At 43.1% G+C, this 18,916-nt stretch overlaps 1 protein-coding gene across 1 annotated transcript in view; it reads left to right on the forward strand.

The window, feature by feature from the left end:
- ptprn2 (protein tyrosine phosphatase receptor type N2) overlaps positions 1 to 18,916 on the forward strand; it is an 891,364-nt gene that overhangs the window by 744,250 nt on the left and 128,198 nt on the right. Inside the window, exon 13 of the mRNA XM_080212823.1 lies at positions 1,055 to 1,273. Coding sequence (XP_080068949.1) covers positions 1,055 to 1,273 — 219 coding nt within the window. The remainder of the gene's footprint in view (positions 1 to 1,054; positions 1,274 to 18,916) is intronic.

An 18,916-nucleotide genomic window follows, 5' to 3' on the forward strand; every position in this document is an offset into this window, starting at 1 on the left:
GTTGAAAAAATTGGGAGCAAAAGCCTTTTATTTCTTATTTCAGCCACTCATATCAGAAGATATGCCTTTCCCTTTGCAAAAATGGGGGAAAAGATCTTCAAAGCAAAAAGTATAAAATGTGGTTTAGACCTCTGTCCTTCTAAGGTCCAGCGGTTTGCTTTACAGATCATTCAAGAATAAAGATTTTCACGTTTATATATATGCGTGTGTTTGTGTGTGTGTAGGAGTATATATATATATATATAGAATGATACTTGGGAAGCGGGATTTCCAGCATAGATACATTAAAAAAAATACAATTCTTGCATGGCTTAGCACTGGTCTGCTGTCAATCCACCTCCCGGGGGTCACAATGCCTCACAATCCTTCTCCGCGGTGCATAGTCAAAGCAGGAAGATTTCGGAGCCTTTATTCAGTGTGAGCCTCCCATTAACTTGTGCCGCAGCAGCTAATCCAGTGGACTGAAGACAAGAGGGCTAATTAGGGACAAGCTCCGACTGTCGAGCCCACTGATAATTGTTCGGTGGCCTTTATGGCGCAAAGGACTGAAACGGACTGGGCTTGAACCAATGCATTGCTTTACAAGCGTAAATTAGACATTGGCTGTGTGAATGCTGAGCAGAAAATTACTGACAGAATGGCAGAGATAATGAATAGGTTGGCTAAGCATTCAGGAGTTAAATTTTAAAAAATCCATTTGGAATCAAGTGAAAATAGGTACTAGGAAAAGTGCTAATTGTCCCCCTTCTTGCAACAAACTGGGCTGGCTCTCAATTAATTTCTCTTAGCAATTGTAAAAACGAGTCTTGCCCCTGTTGATGTGCTTGCTTATTTTTCACACGCATTTTTTTCTCCCTAAATTGTTACTAATATATCTAATAATGAAGGCTGACGGGGATGAATTGCTGTACAATCTCACTCTGGAAATGAACAAACAGAAATGTAAACAATGCAATGATCTTTTGCAGAGAGAAAAAAAATCATTCGCACCGAACAAATTGTAACACTACTGTATCTTTTTTTACCCATTTCTCCCTCTCCTCTCTCATTACAGAAGAGTAAACTGCGAGCCCTCCCCCAATGGGCAAACGAAGAGGACTCAACCAAATTTATTATCTTGACCATAATCTCCATTATCTGCATCATCGGGGTCCTTGTGGCCTCAGGGGTCATCTACTGCCTCCGGCATCGCTCCCACCAGAAGCTGAAGGAGAAACTGGGCGCACTGGGTCATGATGCCATCTCTGGTTCCGATGCCACCAGCGCCTACCAGGTAAATAATTACCTTCTGCAATAAGAGAAAATGCTGGAAAATCTCAGATGGTCCAACAGTATCTAGGGAGAGAGAATAGAGGCAATGTTTTGAGTCTGGATGATCCTTCATCAGAGCAAAGAAAAATACAGCACAGGAAGAGGTCCTTTGGCCTTCCGAACCTGTGCTGATCATGCTGCCCTAAATAAATTAATAAAACCTTATGCTCTTACTCGGTCCGTATCCCTCTATTCCCTCCTTATTCATGTACCCATCTAGATGTCTCTTATATTTTGCTAACGTGCCTGCTTCCACCACCTCCTCTGGGAGCACATTCCAGGCACTCTCTGCATGAAAACTTCCCCTGCACACCTCTCTTAAACTTCCCCCCACTCACCTTGAGCCTGTGCTCCCTTGTAATTGACACTTCCACCCTAGGAAAAAGCCTCTGACTATCTACTCTGTCGATGCCTGTAATAATTTTGCAAACCTCAAGGTCTACAGGAGTCAGAGGACCCTTTGTCTATTCTCTCCCCACAGATGCTGTAAGACCTGTTGAGATTTTCCAGCATTTTCTGTTTTAGTTTCAGGTTCGAGCGTCCACAGCATGCTGTCTTTATTTTAGTAATTACTTTTATTTTGGAGGGGGGGAGTTACAGGGGAGAGGGGAGGGGAGGGGGGACTTGGATGGCCGTTCAGAACCTGTGTATGTGTTTGAAGCCAACAAAACAAAATGAGAGAAATGGCTCTTATTTCCTCATTATTTCAACATACATTGTATCTCTTAGCCATTAACTTACATTGGAGTTCAATCTAGTTTCTACTGTTTACAGATCTGTCCATGACTGAGGGATGTGTTAAAAACAGCCCAGCTAACAAAGCATATCTTAGATAAAGGCAAAATACTGCAGTGCTGGAATCTGAAACAAAAACAGAAAATGTTGGAAAAACTCAGCGGGTCTGGCAAGTGTCTGTGGAGGGAGAATAGAGCTAATGTTTCTCTATTCTCTCCCCACAGGTGCTGTCAGACCTGCTGAGTTTCTCCAGCATTTTCTGTTTTCGAATGCGCATCCTTTATCTGACAATCCATAAAGTTTTCCCTGGGCTGCATCCCTCTGATATCAAAGGTAAAACCTATTAAAAGGGTATGAAAAAAACTCAAGTTAAAATATTAATTCAAGAACACAAAAGGGAACTTATTGAATGAAATAATATTATTATGATGATATTCTCTTAGGCACATTAGCCCTGCTGGCAGGGTGGTGGTTCAGATGGTAGTTGGGCTTTGTTTGTTTGATTGCTTTGAGAGTCAGAGGGTCACAGTAGGTCTTTGGCCTACTGGGATATCCCCTTTTGCAGTAAATTGCATTTTGTGGCCATCTTTGCAGGCCTTAGCATAAGCCATTTGGTCAGTGATCACCCCAACATTATTAGCATGCGCCTTGGAACATTACACCTCAAATTGAAAATCTCGTTGCAATCTCCAGTAGGGCACACGGTCAAGATTACGTGCTGGTTTGGGGAGACATGTCCACATCCAACAAATGAACCCCTCTGGCCTCCAAAAAACACTGCCATATATTCCAAGGGTATATGAGTGTCTAATAATATTTCTGAGTGACGATTAGAGCTGTGTGTGCTTGTGAATGTGAATCATCAGGGAAGAGAGTGATGGGGAGTTGGGGGGGGGGGTGGCGCGGTGGGGAAGGGGGAGTGTAAAACAGCTCATGCAGTGATTCCTGAGACCAATATATTCATAGAATAGAACCATAGAATCATTGATTCCCAACAGTACAGAAGGAGGCCATTCAGCCCATCGAGTCTGCACCAACACTGTCAGTAAACCTTAACCCAGCCTTTTCCCTCACCCTAATCCCACACATCTGCCATGGTTAATCCATCTAACCTACACATCTTTGGATACTAAGCAGCAAATTAGTCCACCTAACCAGCACATCTTTGGACTGTGAGAGGAAACCAGGGCACCCGGAGAAAACCTATGCAGACACAAGGGGAAACATGCAACCTCTTCGCCTCTACATGTCTTTCCTCCGGGTGCTCAGGTTTCCTCCTACAGTCCAAAGATGTGCAGGTTAGGCAGATTGGCCGTGCTAAATTGACCTGTAGTGTCCCGAGATGAATAGGTTAGGGGGATTAATGGAATAAATATGTAGAGTTATGGGGATAGGGCATGGTGTGGGACTGAGTAAGATACTATGTTGAGAGTTAATGCAGACTCAATAGGCCTCCTTCTGCACTGTAAGGATTCTATGAAATCAAAGTGCATTTGTTAAAATGTACCTCAAAATAAATCTAAAAGAATTTGGCATTAAGAATCACCAGTGAAATCTCTGCATTTAATAGTCATATAAATTGCATTGTTTCCTGTTCAAACCAATACATAAGAACTGGTTATCAGAAAATGGGAATGGGAGGAGCTAGGGGATACCCCTTCTAGTGGTTAAAAGGAAAATATCTAATATTCATTAATCTCTTTATTTCCCAATTTGAATCTGAAACTAGTTGTAATCCAAAGAACAGCAATTTATCATTCAAATTAGAATATAGCAGAGGCTGTGGACTGCATACAAGCCAGTTCCTTTCATACAAAAACACATAGATTAGCTTTATTTATCAGATGTGGCCAACAGTAATAATAATCCAAAATGAGAGCCCACAAAACACTGAAAGGAAGACAGATATATTTTGGTGGTCCTATTTCTCATTTAGGATCCTAGAGAAGCCCTTGGTGCATCTGATAATTTGACCTGAAAAAAACTTGAGTTGACATTAATAAGCAAGCAATTATTCTATACATCAGGTGCGAGAAAGCTCCGTGCTGCAAATTCAGCTGCAATTTTTTTTTAACATGACAAGCTGAATTTGTTAGCACTGTTGTTCCTGGTTGGCACCAGCGACAATCACAGGGATACTGTCAGAACGACACTTTGGTTTTGACTTAGAATCCCTACATTGCAACCGAGGGCCATTTGGCCCATCGAGCATGAACCAACAACAATCTCACCCAGGTCCCATTCCCATAACCCCATATATTTACAGTCCTAATCCCCCTGACACCGAGGGGCAATTCAACCTAACCCACATACCTTTTGGACTGTGGGAGGAAACCGGAGAACCCGGAGGAAGCCCGTGCAAACATGGGGAGAATGTGCAAACTCCACACAGACAGTGACCCAAGCCGGGAATCGAACCCGGGTCCCTGGCGCTGTGAGGCAGCAGTGCTGACCACTGTGCCACCGTGCCGCCCCAACTTTGGAGCTAGTTGTTAAATTTTGTTATTGGTGTCACATCTCATTTAAAAAAAATCTATATCATTAACAAAAACACTGAGAGGAATTGTCAAGGCAACACTGGCATTACAAGATGAAATCAATTGGGTTAAAATCTGTGTTTGTAATATTGCTGAAACAGTTTCATGGAAATATCTTATAATGTGGGTAGGATGAAAGGTGAACTTGGAACCCGAGTTCCACATCAGTTAAACACATCCAACCTCATTATCATATGTAATGGTTCCACTATATGGTGGTTCTAATTAATCGTATTGGTAATTAAACATTTTCCTCAGTGCTGGATTTGTTTAAATTTCTGCATGTGACCTTTTTGTCTTTCCTCATGAGGGCCCAGCAGTTAAGTCCATATTGATTTTATAATGAGCTCAACTTGAGTTAATAAGGAAGCAGATCTTATATTCATTGGATAAATGACAGCTATAGGTGAATGGAGATGGTTGGATGTATTGTGAGAGGCAGGCAGATGTGGGAAGATCTCTCTAAGAGAATTAGGACAGGGAGGGAGGAACACATCTATCTCTGCTGCCATTAGATAGTGATTATCAATACAATGACACACCAAGAATTGATGTTTAGTGGCATTCAGCAATACTTAGCTAGTTGAAGCTGATGTATTGCTGGTTCAAATAACTTCTTGTTTAATAAGCTAATACAGTTAAATTGAGGCTGTTTCTTTAACTCATATGCCAATGCTTCTCTGATATTGTGTGGGGAAATGTCATAAGTCACAAGACATAGGAGCAAAATTAGGCCATTCAGCCCATCAAGTCTGCTGCACCATTCAATCATTGCTGATAGGTTTCTCAGCCCTGCTCTGCTGCTTTTTCCCATAATCCTTGATCCCTTTGCCGATCAAGAACCTATCTGTCGCTGTCTTAAATGTACTCAATGACTTGGCCTCCAAAGCATCTGTGGCAATGAATTTCGCCATCATCTGGCTGAAGAAATTCCTCCTCATCTCAGCTCTAAAGGGTCTTCCCTTTACTTTGGGTTGCGCCCTCAGATTTAAGTCTCTCTTACTAATGAGGGGCAATTTAGCACGGCCAATCAACCTAACCCATACTACTAATCCCCATGTGCACTCTATCCAGGCCTTTCATTATTTGTAAATTTCAATGAGATTCCCTTTCATCCTTCTATACTCCATCGAGTACACATCCACCGTCCTCAGATGCTCCTTATACATCAAGCCTTTGGGATCATTCTCATGAACCTCCTCTGGACCCTCTCCAAGACCAGTGCACCCTTCCTTAGATATGGGGACCAGAATGGCTTACAGTGTTCCAAATGTGGTCTTACTAGAGCCGTCTAAAGCCTCAGGAGTACATTCCTGCTTCAAATCTGGGGCCATCTGGTACGTCTTGCTCAATGTGATTCTAGATATGACTTGTGTTCTTAACCAGTTCAGCTCAGGAAGGGCAGTGGTTGGGGTTCATGCAAAGAGGTTCATGCAAAGGGTTCCCACTCATTCCTGATTGCTAACCACCAACTCCTTCTGGAATGGTAGAGAAATGACCACTTGCACAAGGTACCAGAGGAGGGGCTGTAACCAGCAAGTGTTCAGCGCCTTGAGATGAGGGGAGGAAATAAAAATGTAAAATACTTAATGCTTATGTTTTTATGTTTAACTTTATGTTTTAAAATTTCATGTTGCAAGTTGTGATTAAAAGGAGGGTTCATTTATTTTAGTGACTGGGAACCTGATATTAAGTATGATTCAGTGGTGATAAATCATAACTAATGATTGTGTTAACTATTGCAATTGCATTTAAAGAGCCATCTCTCCTACTCGGTGCCATGATCTCGGGCATGTCAAATGCAGATTCAGAGAAGGACAGCATTAAGTGATAATGGCATTCTCAATGATTTGCTTGAGTCAGTTTGTCATACTTCATTTAAGGATGAGGAAATAATTAAGAAATGTCCAGTACTAGGGGGCATGCGCTTCAGGTAAGAGGACGAACATTCAAAGGGGATGTGAGGAGTGCCTTTTTAACACAGAGAGTGGTAGGTGTCTGGAACATACTGCCAGGAGTGGTGGTGGAGGCAGATACAGAAGGGGTGTTTAAGGGGCTTTTAGATAAGCACATGAATATGCAAGGGATAGAGGGATATGGACTAAGGGCAGGCAGAAGGGAATAGTTTAATTTGGTGTCATGTTCAGCACACTTTTTGGGCCGAAGGACCTGTTCCTGTGCTGTATTCTATGTTATATGTTCTAAGGGGTGGCATGCAGTCTCATAGGGAAACCTTTGTGACAGTTCAGTTGATAAATGAACCGCCTAGAATGAATCTGAGTTGTCTGGTCTCTGAAGGATCCAGACCTCTCAACCTCATCTAGAAACTTAACCTTGCTGCTCCCCTGTTCTATTTCTCCTCCTGGTAAAAATAATTCACTCTTTGTTAAAAAGCAGCAGCCTTTGACATAACCACTATGTTGTAAGGAAATTTGCAGGGTTATAGTAAAAGGGCAGCGGAGTGGAATTTAGGTGAGTTGTTGTTGCTGGCTTGCACACGAATGGCCTCCTTCTGTGCTGTAACCATTCTATGATGCTCTGACTTCCATGTCCCAACAAACCACCAGGTATGTAACTTTTGCCCACTTCACTCGCACTCTGAGTGATAATTATAAATTGATGCTTCCTCATCATTAACTCCCCAGTCTTAGGAAATAATCTTTGCTAATCAAATTATATATTTATATATATAGGTGTCAAAGTTGCTAACAATCTTCTCTTAACCTTTTTAAGAATTATTTATGACTTTCACACCTCCCACATTAGTGTTAAAGTGGGATTCATGGACCTGAATCCACAGAAATACATGTATATTCCTTACCACCCACTCTCAAGCTATTCTCCATATTAGTGTGCGCAGGTAAGGCTTCAGTCAGCCCTCCCAAGCTTAGGCTAAATGGCTCAGGATCTGTTTCCACCTCAGTTACAATAACATATGTGGCTGGAGAAGGCAGAATGAAAGGTGTTAACTTTTTGCAGTCGGATGGAGAAACGGGAAGGAAGGGAGGGTAGCTCCTTCAAGGGACCCAGTTCCAACTTTGGGCATCTTCCCCAAGTTTACCTTCCCACTTTGTGCAGCTCCGACCCACCTCAGTCCCCTAAACCCTCCCTCAAAATGCCTTCCTCCACTCCGACCAAGGTCCCCCATCCATTTCTGCCTAAAAATCCCAGACTTACCTATAAATCTGGCCATGCCTTTCTTCGAGATTGCTTGTAGTTCCTGCAGCAGCCACTACTGCATTCTGGCGCTGCTGGGTCACCTACCAGCGAGTTGAGTTGCCTGGCAATCCTTGAGGCTGGGACTTCCTGTCCCTGAGGGGCGAAAGTCCCACAATTACCCTGTTAAGGCAGCCCCCAGCGTATTATTACTGCAGGACAGCCCTTTGTAAAGCTGGAAGCTGGCAGGCTCAAGACTGACTTTGCTACTGGCGGGGTTAGGAGTGAGAAACACTCCACCCCCTTGTAAAATTCAGTCCATAAGTTAAATAATAAATACACCTGGACCCGACAAAGGGTTGTCAAACGCCCAATGGCCAAACCGATGATCACTTGATGCCGCTTGGAACTTTGGATGTCTTGTCTCTGTTAGCTGAGTATCTCATCATCTGCAATAAAAATGTTGGATGTTATATTACTTCTTAACTTTTTGCACCAACATTTTCTTTGTTATTTTCACAAGCACATGACGGTGATTGGTTCTGTCAGGTGTTCTCATTTATGGTTTGTTCAAAGCTTCATCATTTATTGCAGTTTAACATGACCTTGGCTGGAAATCGCCAACCATTCATGCCCCGCCATCACTGCAAGTAAAGACAGAAAATTTGTTGCACAGTCACATCTCTGTTCACTGCAGCGGGACCATAGAATCCCCGCCGGCCTGAACAGCTGGAAAACCTCAGCCCTTGTCAAGAATGCACCATCCATTCTGTTGATCCCATAGCAACCCAAGATTTGTCCTTGGACACCAACGGCCTATGACTGATAAATGATTGTTTGCTAATTGTTACCCAGCCTGCCATTTAACCAAGTTTAGCTACTGTTAAAGTCCTCTCTTGTATAGAGGCTCTTCTAGTTGTTAGAGATGTCTAAAACAGATATTTTCTTCCCCTTCCTTGCATTAGTGATAATGTTCCTATTTTCTAAAGTTTCAACTCATTGTTTTCCATTCCCAACATTATCTTGGTGAAGTAACACCGACTGCACACTTTAATGTGCTTTCCATAATATGCACAGTATGCCAATTAGTCTAACCAATATTTTGTATTTCAGGATACTTTTTTATTTACTCCAGTGCTCTATGTCCCTCCATATGAAGCCAACATGGGTTGGCTTTGTTTTCAATATCAGGGTTTGCATATGGGTGGGATTTTCTGCTCCTCCCCTCCGCCCCACCACGGTATGTTTTACTGCGGCGGAGGCAGCCTGTCATTGGCTGGCGACAACGGGATCTTCCAGTCCTGCCGCTGTCAACAGGATTTCCCAATGTTTGCTTCCCCTGCCACGGGTAACCCACAGTAGCTGGGGAGGGGGCAATCGCTGTTGGAGGGACCAAACAATGCTGGCGGAGGAAAAGGCTGGAAAATCCACCCAATCCTTTACATTTATCCAACTTAATTGACATCTGCCACCTGTCTGCCTATGCCGATAATCTCTTAATTTCATTCAAAAGTTGCCCATTGCAATCAGAAGTTTCTGAGCTATGTTATATACCCTACCTTTTTCTTGCCAATAACCAGCACTCTTTCCTAATTATTACATCTCCTTTCATACCTTACACCTGAAATTTACAAACAAACTGCTTATCAGGCACCTTTTAAAACTCCATATATTCATTCCTCTATTGCCTTCCCTTTATCCATGCAGTTGCCACTTCATCACAAAGATATGTAGAGAGACAGATAGTATTGAGGATACAGGCTGCAGAAAGACTTGGATCTTGAAGGGAATTGCTTGATAGGGCAGACGCAACACGGTTTCATTAAAGGGAAGTCGTGTCTGACAAATTTACTGGAGTTCTATGAGGATGTGTCTAGGGCGGTGGATAGAGGAGAGCCGGTGGATGTGGTCTTTCTGGATTTTCAGAAGGCGTTTGATAAGGTACCTCGCAAGAGGTTACTGCAGAAGGTCAGAGGACATGGAGTTGGGGGTAGGGTGTTAGCGTGGATAGAGGATTGGTTGTCAAATAGGAGGCAGAGAGTGGGGGTCAATGGGTGCTATTCGGATTGGCGGTTGGTGACTAGTGGGGTGCCCCAGGGGTCAGTGCTGGGGCCTCAGCTATTTACCATTTATATAGATGATCTGGAGGAGGAAACCGAGTGTAGGGTGTCGAAATTTGCTGATGACACCAAGATTGGGGGAAAGGCAAATTGTGCGGAGGGTGTGGAGAGTCTGCAGAAGGATCTAGATAGGCTGGGCGAATGGGCCAGGAAATGGCAAATGGAATTTAATGTTGGCAAGTGTGAGGTGGTCCACTTTGGTAGGAAGAATGGTAGGAAGGACTATTACTTACGTGGTGAAAAACTGCAGCAGGCGACGGTGCAGAGGGACCTCGGGGTCCTTGTGCATGAGTCGCAAAAACCCAGCCTGCAGGTGCAGCAGGTGGTCAGGAAGGCGAATGGGATGCTGGCCTTCATAGCGAGGGGGATTGAATATAAAAGTAGGGAGGTCTTGCTGCAGCTGTATAGGGCATTGGTGAGGCCGCAGCTGGAGTACTGTGTGCAGTTTTGGGCGCCGCACCTGCGCAAGGATATTTTGGCCTTGGAGGGAGTGCAGAGGAGGTTTACTAGGCTGATACCGGAGTTGAGGGGGTTGAGCTATGAGGAGAGGCTGAATAAACTAGGCTTGTACTCGTTAGAGTTTAGAAGAATGAGGGGAGATCTCATTGAGACGTATAAGATGATGAATGGGATGGATAGGATAGAGGTGGAAAGACTCTTCCCGCTCAAAAAAGACAGTAGGACTAGGGGGCACAGCCTCAAGATAAAGGGGGGGCGGTTCAGAACGGAGTTGAGGAGGAACTTCTTCACTCAAAGGGTGGTGAATCTCTGGAATTCTCTGCCCGTTGAAGTGGTGGAGGCTGCCTCGCTAAATATTTTTAAGAACCGGGTTGATGGGTTTTTGATAAGAGAAGGGATTAAGCGTTATGGGGAGAGGGCGGGAAAGTGGAACTGAGCCACGACAGATCAGCCATGATCTTATTGAATGGCGGGGCAGGCTCAAAGGGCCAGATGGCCTACTTCTGCTCCTATTTCTTATGTTCTTATGATAGGTTAGGAGGGTGGACAAAGAAGTGGCAGATGGAATACAATGTGGAAAAGTGTGAGGTTATGCACTTTGGAAGGAGAAATTGCGGCATAGGCTATTTTCTAAATGGGAAAATGCTTAGGAAATCAGAAACACAAAGGGACTTGGGAGTCATTGTTCAAGTTTCTCTTAAGGTTAGCGTACAGGTTCAATTGGCAGTTAGGAAGGCAAATGCAATGTTTGCATTCATGTCAAGAGGGCTAGAGTACAAGAGCAGGGATGTACTTCTGAGGCTATATAAGACTCTGATCAGACCCCATTTGAAGTATTGTGATAAGTTTTGGGCCCCATATCTAAGGAAAGGGTCCAAAGGATGTTCAGAAGAATGATCCTTGGAATGAAAAGCTTGTTGTATGAGGAATGGTTGAGGATTCTGTACTCATTAGAGTTTAGAAGGATGAAAGGGGATCTTATTGAAACTTACAGGATACTGCGAGACCTAGATAGAGTGGACGTGGAGAGGATGTTTCCACTAGTAGGAAAAACTAGTTGTGCAAGGGATGATCCTTTAAAACAGAGATGAGGAGGAATTTCTTCAGCCAGAGAGTGGTGAATCTATGGAACCCTTTGCTGCAGAAGGCTGTGGAGGCCAGGTCATTGAGTGTCCTAAATTCAGCAATAGATAGGTTTTTGATTAATAAGGGGATCAGGGGTTATGGGGAAAACGCAGGAGAATGGGGATGAGAAAAATATCTGCCATGATTGAATGGCAGAGTCGACTCGATGGGCCAAGTGGCCTAATTCTGCTCCTATGTCTTATGGCCTTATGGTCTTAATACAAGCCACAGTTATCATAATTTGGCTTCAGCAAATCTGAAACTTCTCTAAATTGAAATGAATAAAACTGATATTTTACATATTTAGTGGATGAAATACTGGGAACTGGGCCATCACTCAACACTTTTTTGAGAGGCAGGATCTGCAGGCATTTAGAGAGGCAAGGACTGATTAGGGAGAATCAGCATGTTTCTATGAGTGGAAAATTGTGCCTCACAAATTTGATTGAAGGGGTAAGCAAGAAGGCAGATGAGGGCAGTGCAGTTGTTGTTGTCTACATGGACTTTTGCCTTCACAAGACACCACATGGTAGATTGTTGTATAAGAATAAATCTCACAGGTTCCAGGGTGAGATTGCTAAATGGATGCAAAATTGGCTTAATGACAGAAGACAGAGGGTGATTGTAGAGAGTTGTTTTTCAAACTGGAGGCCTGTGACCAGCGGTGTGCCTCATGGATCAGTGCTGCGTCTACTGTTATTTGCCATTTATATTAATGATTTGTAAGAGAATTTCGCAGACATGATTAGTAAGTTTGCAGATGGCACCAAGATTGGTGGCATAGTGGATAGTGAAGAGGTTATCCAGGATTGCAAGGGGATCTTGATCAGTTGGGCCTTTGGACTGACAAATGGCAGATGGAGTTTAATTTAGATAAATGCAAGGTGATGCATTTTGGTAGATTGAAGAACAGCCACACATCTTGAAGTACACTTGTCTGAACACACAGCCAACTGGCATTTCTCTGTCAAACAGGAAAGGCTTGTGACAAGCCAATATGATGCCCAGCAAACTTGTCCCTTGGCAATCCTCTGACTCATCACTCATAACGCTTTGGTCGGGTTGGAAAGGCTGAGGAATAGAATGTGGCTCACAGTAATGGCTCTTAGTTATTTTTTAAAAAACAAGGAGCCTGGCACCTGGTGTTTGCTCACAGTTTGCACAAAGATCAGATTCTGGTTTGAGAAGTTTCCACTCATCATGGAACCATTGATGTGTAGAGGTCTGGACCTGATAGACCAACCATATTACATCAAGCACTTCATCTGTCATAATTAAAATAAGACAATTATATCTGCACAAACTAAGTTTGGTTGTGTAACTGAGTTCAATTCAGGATAAAAGCGTTCCCAGTGTAGTGCAGTCCCATTGAAATAAATTGACATGCTAATATCTCTATAAATATATTGCAGCAATTGCATTTATTGCATTTTCCCCCCCCAACTTGTAATTGTAACTCCTTAATAAAATCTCAGCTGAAGATTGGGCTCCACACTATGGAAGAAATATTAAAACTTTGAAGAGAAAACAGAGTAGATTCACCTGAATGCAATTTGACGTGAAGTGATACAAAAACAAAGAAAGACTTATCATAATCACCATGCAGATACTGGTGCGGTATGCTGCAAGCGATTAACACAATTTGTGGGATTATCCAGCCGCACTTGCCCCAAAACCAGAAAATCCCACTCCAGGTCAACAGACCTTTGCATGCCCACCACCGCCCCCCCCACGCCCCGACCCCGACCCCGACCCTGACCCCGACCCCGACTACAATTCCCCTGGTGGGCGGGACTGGAAAATTCCCATTTGTGTTTTAAAGTTTATTTATTAGGGTCACAAGTAGGCTTACATCTACATTGCAAGGAAGTTATTGTGAAAATCCCCTAGTCGCCATACTTTGGTGCCTGTTTGTGTAAACTGAGGAAGAATTTTAGCATGCCCAATGCTGTAATTAGTACATCTTTCAGATTGTGGGAGGGAACCAGAGCACCTGGAGGAAACCCATGCAGACACAGGGAGAACGCGCAGACTATACATAGACAGTGACCCAAGCCGGGAATCGAACCAGGGGTCCTGGTACTGTGAGGCACCGGTGCTAACCGCTGTACAATCATGGAAGATAGAAAGAGACTGTTTCCAATCACTGAGGTGTAAAGGATAAGTGGCTGCACATACAAAATTAAATACCAGAAACTTAGAATAAAGAGCAGGAGAAAATTTGTTACATAGGGTTACAGACAGGGAGGGGGATTCATTTAAGAAATTCTAATTTCTCATCTCATCACCCATCTATAAACAGAAAGATGTTTTTTATTTGCTTCCTCCTTTATAAGTACTGGTGTATTTCCTAATCCCTCAGATTTGGTGTGGTCCAATTACTATTAATACAGCAAACTCGAGATAGGATGAACTCAAAGGGTTAGTTTATTTGCACACATCAGACGTAGGAGTGTGATAATGTTGCCTCCTTTGCATTCATACAGTAAAAGCAGGATAGAGGAAGGAAAGGTTTACGATGCATAGACTACAGAGAAAATAAATATTGTTTCACGTGGGTCCAGAATCCTGAATCAAAGGCCAATGTGATACTCCTTCAGGGAAGTTGGCAGGCTGAAAAGCAACATGGCATAATTCACTTTTCTGGTAGTGTCTTCACATGATGAGATGGGCCTGTACAGATAATCTAGTCTTGCCGGTAATAGCCAGAAGTTCCAGCAGAAACAATATTGATGAGATTTCAATCTAGGCAGAGCGACTTTTCTGTGATGTTGCTGGTTAGATGTTAAAAAGGAGGACTGAGATTTTGCAATACAGCATGGCAATATTGAACAAGCAAGAGGGAGGTCCATGTCACATTGCTCCCACCTCTCCACATTGTCTTCATCAGGGTTCCGAAGATGGTGAAATGCTCCAGCAATTAAGAATTGAAACGGAAGTTGTGGGCCCTTTGTCCTAGCAGATGAATACACTCCCACTGGCCAGCACGGGTCACGACATGTAGATGGCTTTTGTATAGTTCTCTTTGAATTTGGTTTCTGCCGCCCACTTGTAGCGCGTTATCTCTTCAGAGGTAACGCGCTACAAGTTTTTACGATACTACCAGATAGCGCCTTTTGCTCGCAAGTCGTAATTTTTGCCATTTTATAAAATTTTAGAAATAGCCACAGGGATATCTACATCTATTTTACAAAATATTTATAGGGTATGGTTTTTGCACCTCAATTGAGTTATGAGGCTTGGGAATTCACTTCATTTAGTGGTTGAGACAGAAATTATGTCAACATTCAAGGTTAAGTTGGATTAGAGATACAAGAAAAGGAGATGACGGGATATGGATACACTATGAGCAAATACCTGCCTATGAAAAGAGTTAAATGCTGACATGGATTGTTTATGCCATCTTTTTTCAGTGTAGGAACTTCTATGTATGTGTTTGTAAACCATAGCACTGATTTGAATAGAGAACTAGACCACTGGTGACTTAACAACAACAACATGCATTTGGCACAGCTGTTAGCACTGCTGCCTCACAGCGCCAGGGACCCTGGTTCAATTTCAGCCTTGGGTGAATGTTTGTGCGGAGTCTGCACGTTCTCCCCATGACAGCGTGGATTTCCTCCAGGGGCTCCGATTTCCTCCCACACTCCAAAGATGTGCGGGTAAGGTTGATTGACTATGCTAAATTGACCTTAGTGTCAGGGGATTAGCACGGTAAATATGTGGAGTTACAGGGAAAGGGCATGAATGGAATTTTCATTGGTGCATGCTCGATGGTCCAACTAGCCTCTTTCTGCACTGCAGGGATTCAGTGATGATTCTGGGTGGAACCTTTATTGGAGCCAAAAGTCCCAGAGTGCTTCAATGGGGCATTGTCAGGCAAATTTTGACACCGAACCAATTAAGAAATCATTCAGACAGGTGACCAAATTCTTGGTGAAAGAAGTAGGTTTAAGGAGCTTGTTAAAGGAAGAGTGAAAGGTAGAAAGTTGGAGAGATTTAGGGAAGGAATTATAAAGCTCTGAATTTAGAAAGCTGAAGGCATAGCATAATAGGACCTATCACAAAAACTCAGGAAGTAGGGCTTACAGACTTGCTAACACACATTTCGCAACAATATCCCAGCAGAGAGTAAAACATTACTTTGTGCTGAGCCCATGGTGAAATTGAATATCTGCGCTTAATATACAGTTTGCAATTCATACATAGGTTTATAAGTCAGTTCTAAATGGTTAATCCCAAACTTTGTAACAGTTAGATCTCTCATGTAATTGGTCCTCAATTCTAGCACCTAAACTCACTTACAAAATTATTCATAAGTCCCAAGTGCCGGTCTAAGGGTGACATGAATTGTGGAAGAAGAAAATTGCCTCTAAGCAAAACTTGAAAAATCAAAGACCATAAAAGGGATGGGTTGTGTTAAGATCTGTATAGAGACCGATAATTTTTTAAAAAGATATTTGAATTTCCAGCTACTGACTTAAGGAATCAGAGGACAAAGTTTCAAGTTTTAAGACTTCTACTGCAACAAACAAATTAAAAGGGATATTGAATAATCACTCAATTGAGTAGGCAATTTATATGCTGTAAATGACAGAATAATTTCCCCAGTTAACTTTTAAAATTCTCCATGTTGGTTACATTTTATTCTAGAACATAGAACATTACAGCGCAGTTCAGGCCCTTCGGCCCTTGATGTTGCGCCGACCAGTGGAACCAATCTAATGACCCTCTAACCTAAACTATTCCAATGTTATTCATATGCCTATCCACTGACCATTTGAACGCTCTTAAAGTTGGCGAGTCCACAACTGCTGCAGGCAGGGCATTCCACGCCCTTACTACCCTCTGAGTAAAGAACCTACCTCTGACATCTGTCCTTTAAGTGGACACTTTTTCAGAACCAATCCAAAGTTATTCTTTGCTCCTATTGGCCTGATTCTTTTTTCCCTTTTCCAGCTGAGAGGATTCTAATCCTAGAACAGACTTCCTCTGTGAGGGATACATCTGAGATTTCTTCTTTCTGGTCCAGGGAAATCTTCTGATCTCCTTTGGATCCCCATGAATTTGGCCTGAGCTCAAACTTTCACCCTCGTTCTGCATGGGGAACAATAGGGTCAGCATTTTCATGGCTTCAGGTGCATTATTCTCATTCATGGAACCCCTACAGAAGAAGGCCATTCAACCCATTAAGTCTGTACCAACTCTCCAACATGCCATATTACCTGGGCCCTATCCCCGTAACCTCACATATTTACCCTGCTAATCCTCTTAACCTACACATCTTGGGACACTAAGGGACAATTGCATGAAATTTTCTGCTAACCTGTACTTTTTTGGACTATGGGAGGAAATCAGAGCACCCAATGAAAACCAACGCAGACACGGGGAGAACGTGCAAACTCCACACAGATAGCCACCCAAGGCTGGAATCAAACCGGGATCCCTGATGCTATACTGCCACTGTGCTACCATGCTATCCTCTTATTCCTGGTCTCTTTTTATCTTAAATCTTGCAGACTGACTTGGGTCCGCAGTCTCATAGGAAATGCTGTAACATTTAATTACACAACTATTGATTGGGATATTATTAGTTTAAAGAGTAAGGGGGGGAGGAATTTTGTTAATGTGTGCAAGAAGACATCCTTGGCCAATGTGTTTGCACACTAGCTAGGAAGGAGTTGTAGCTGGATATGCATACTGAGAGGTAGGCCAAGTTTTTGTGGGAATTGTGTTCGGTGCAGACTCGATGGGCCGAAGGGCCACTTTCTGCATGGTAGGGTTCTATGATTTCTATGAATAATACAGTGACTTTATGTGGAATTTCCCCCTCTCAAAGTCCAACTCCACAGTACAATGAATCACATGGGCCTTGTATCTAGGTGTAAGTGCTAATTAGCTATCCGCAGAGTCTTGGAATTAAATAGACAGTTTTAAAACATGACTATTTCTGATACCTGATATACTTAGCACCTCCCTGTTACTCTTAGAGTCTAACAGTCTACCCACACAAATGTTTTAACTGTTGTTCACAGCTGCGAACGTATAGAATCATAGCACCATAGAAAAGTTACACTGCAGAAAGAGGCCATTTAGCCCATCATGTTGCACTGACCAAAACAAAAACTGCTGCTCATTTCAGCCCCACTTTCCAGAATCGTAGAACCATAGCTTTGCAGGTTACAGCTCTTCAGATGCAGATCCAGGTATCTTTTACATGAGTTGACCATTTCAGCCTCAGCCATCAATTTAGCCAATAAATCCCAGATGCTCATCACCCTCTGTGTAAAAAGGTTCTTTTCTCATGTCCTCTCTAATCCTTCTACCAAACACCTGAAATCTATGTCCCTTGGTAATTGCCTGCTCTGCTAGGGAAAACAAGTCTTCCCTTTCTGCCCTATCTAGGTCTTTCATAATTTTTACACCTGCACCTGCCTCTCAATAAATCGTCTGTGCCCCCTTTAACCTTAACAACCAGTCACCCAGGCTTGTTTTTGAGTAGAATTCAGAATGGATCCCTTTCATTCCTCCATTTTTGTCCGTAGGGCAGCACAGTGGTACGGTGGTTAGCACTGCTGCCTCACAGCACCAGGGATTGGTTTCACTTCCAGGCTTGGGTCACCATCTGTGTGGAGTCTGCACGCTGTCCCTGCGTCTGTATGAATTTCCGCTGGGTGCTCCGGTTTCTTCCCACAGTTTGAAAGACATGCTGGTTAGGCACATTGGCCATGCTAAATTCTCCCTCAGCGTACCCGAACAGGCGCCGGAGTGTGGCGACTTGGGGATTTTCACAGTGAATTCATAGCGGCGTTAATGTAAGCCTTACTTGTGACACTAATAAATAAAGAAAATCTTATCTTAAGCTGAAGAGACTGTACCAAAACATGACAATCTTATATATATTTGTAACAATGGCAGCAAGGTGAAGAATATTTCTGAATGTATTTGGAAAGCCTTCAAAGGTGTCATAACTCAGCCAAAGCTGACCTGTCAAGATTTTAAGAACTGTCAAGCATGAATCTGCAGACAGGTGACAGAATAGATTGCAACCTGTCTCCCTATATAGTGGCAATTAAAGTAGAGGTGGTGCTATAAGTAGATTTGTCCTCTGTGGCACTCCATAGCGCCATCCCACAGACCCTCTGCTTCAGAGAGACTACAGGAGGGCACAACTTTACATCTGTCCCCCGTGGCTGACCCAATTTCAGAGAGGACAGATCTATGTGTCATTCCTAAGTAGCTGTGCCAGACCCTGCAAAATAACTTGTCTCTTCACAGGTCTGGACAAACAGTCAATGCTGATTCACAATCACACTGGCATGTCTTCCTACAGTGTTGGAAAAGTAAGATGTGTTCATAGAATCCTACAGGGCAGAAGAAGGCCATTTGGTCCATCGAGCCTGCAATGACAACAATCCCACCCAGGGCCCCATCCCCATAACCCCACATATTTATCATGTCAGTCCCTCTGAT

The sequence above is a fragment of the Carcharhinus amblyrhynchos genome, chromosome 2 (genome assembly GCF_965287045.1).
Source record: "Carcharhinus amblyrhynchos chromosome 2, sCarAmb.v2.hapA, whole genome shotgun sequence".
Classification (NCBI taxonomy): Eukaryota; Metazoa; Chordata; class Chondrichthyes; order Carcharhiniformes; family Carcharhinidae; genus Carcharhinus; species Carcharhinus amblyrhynchos.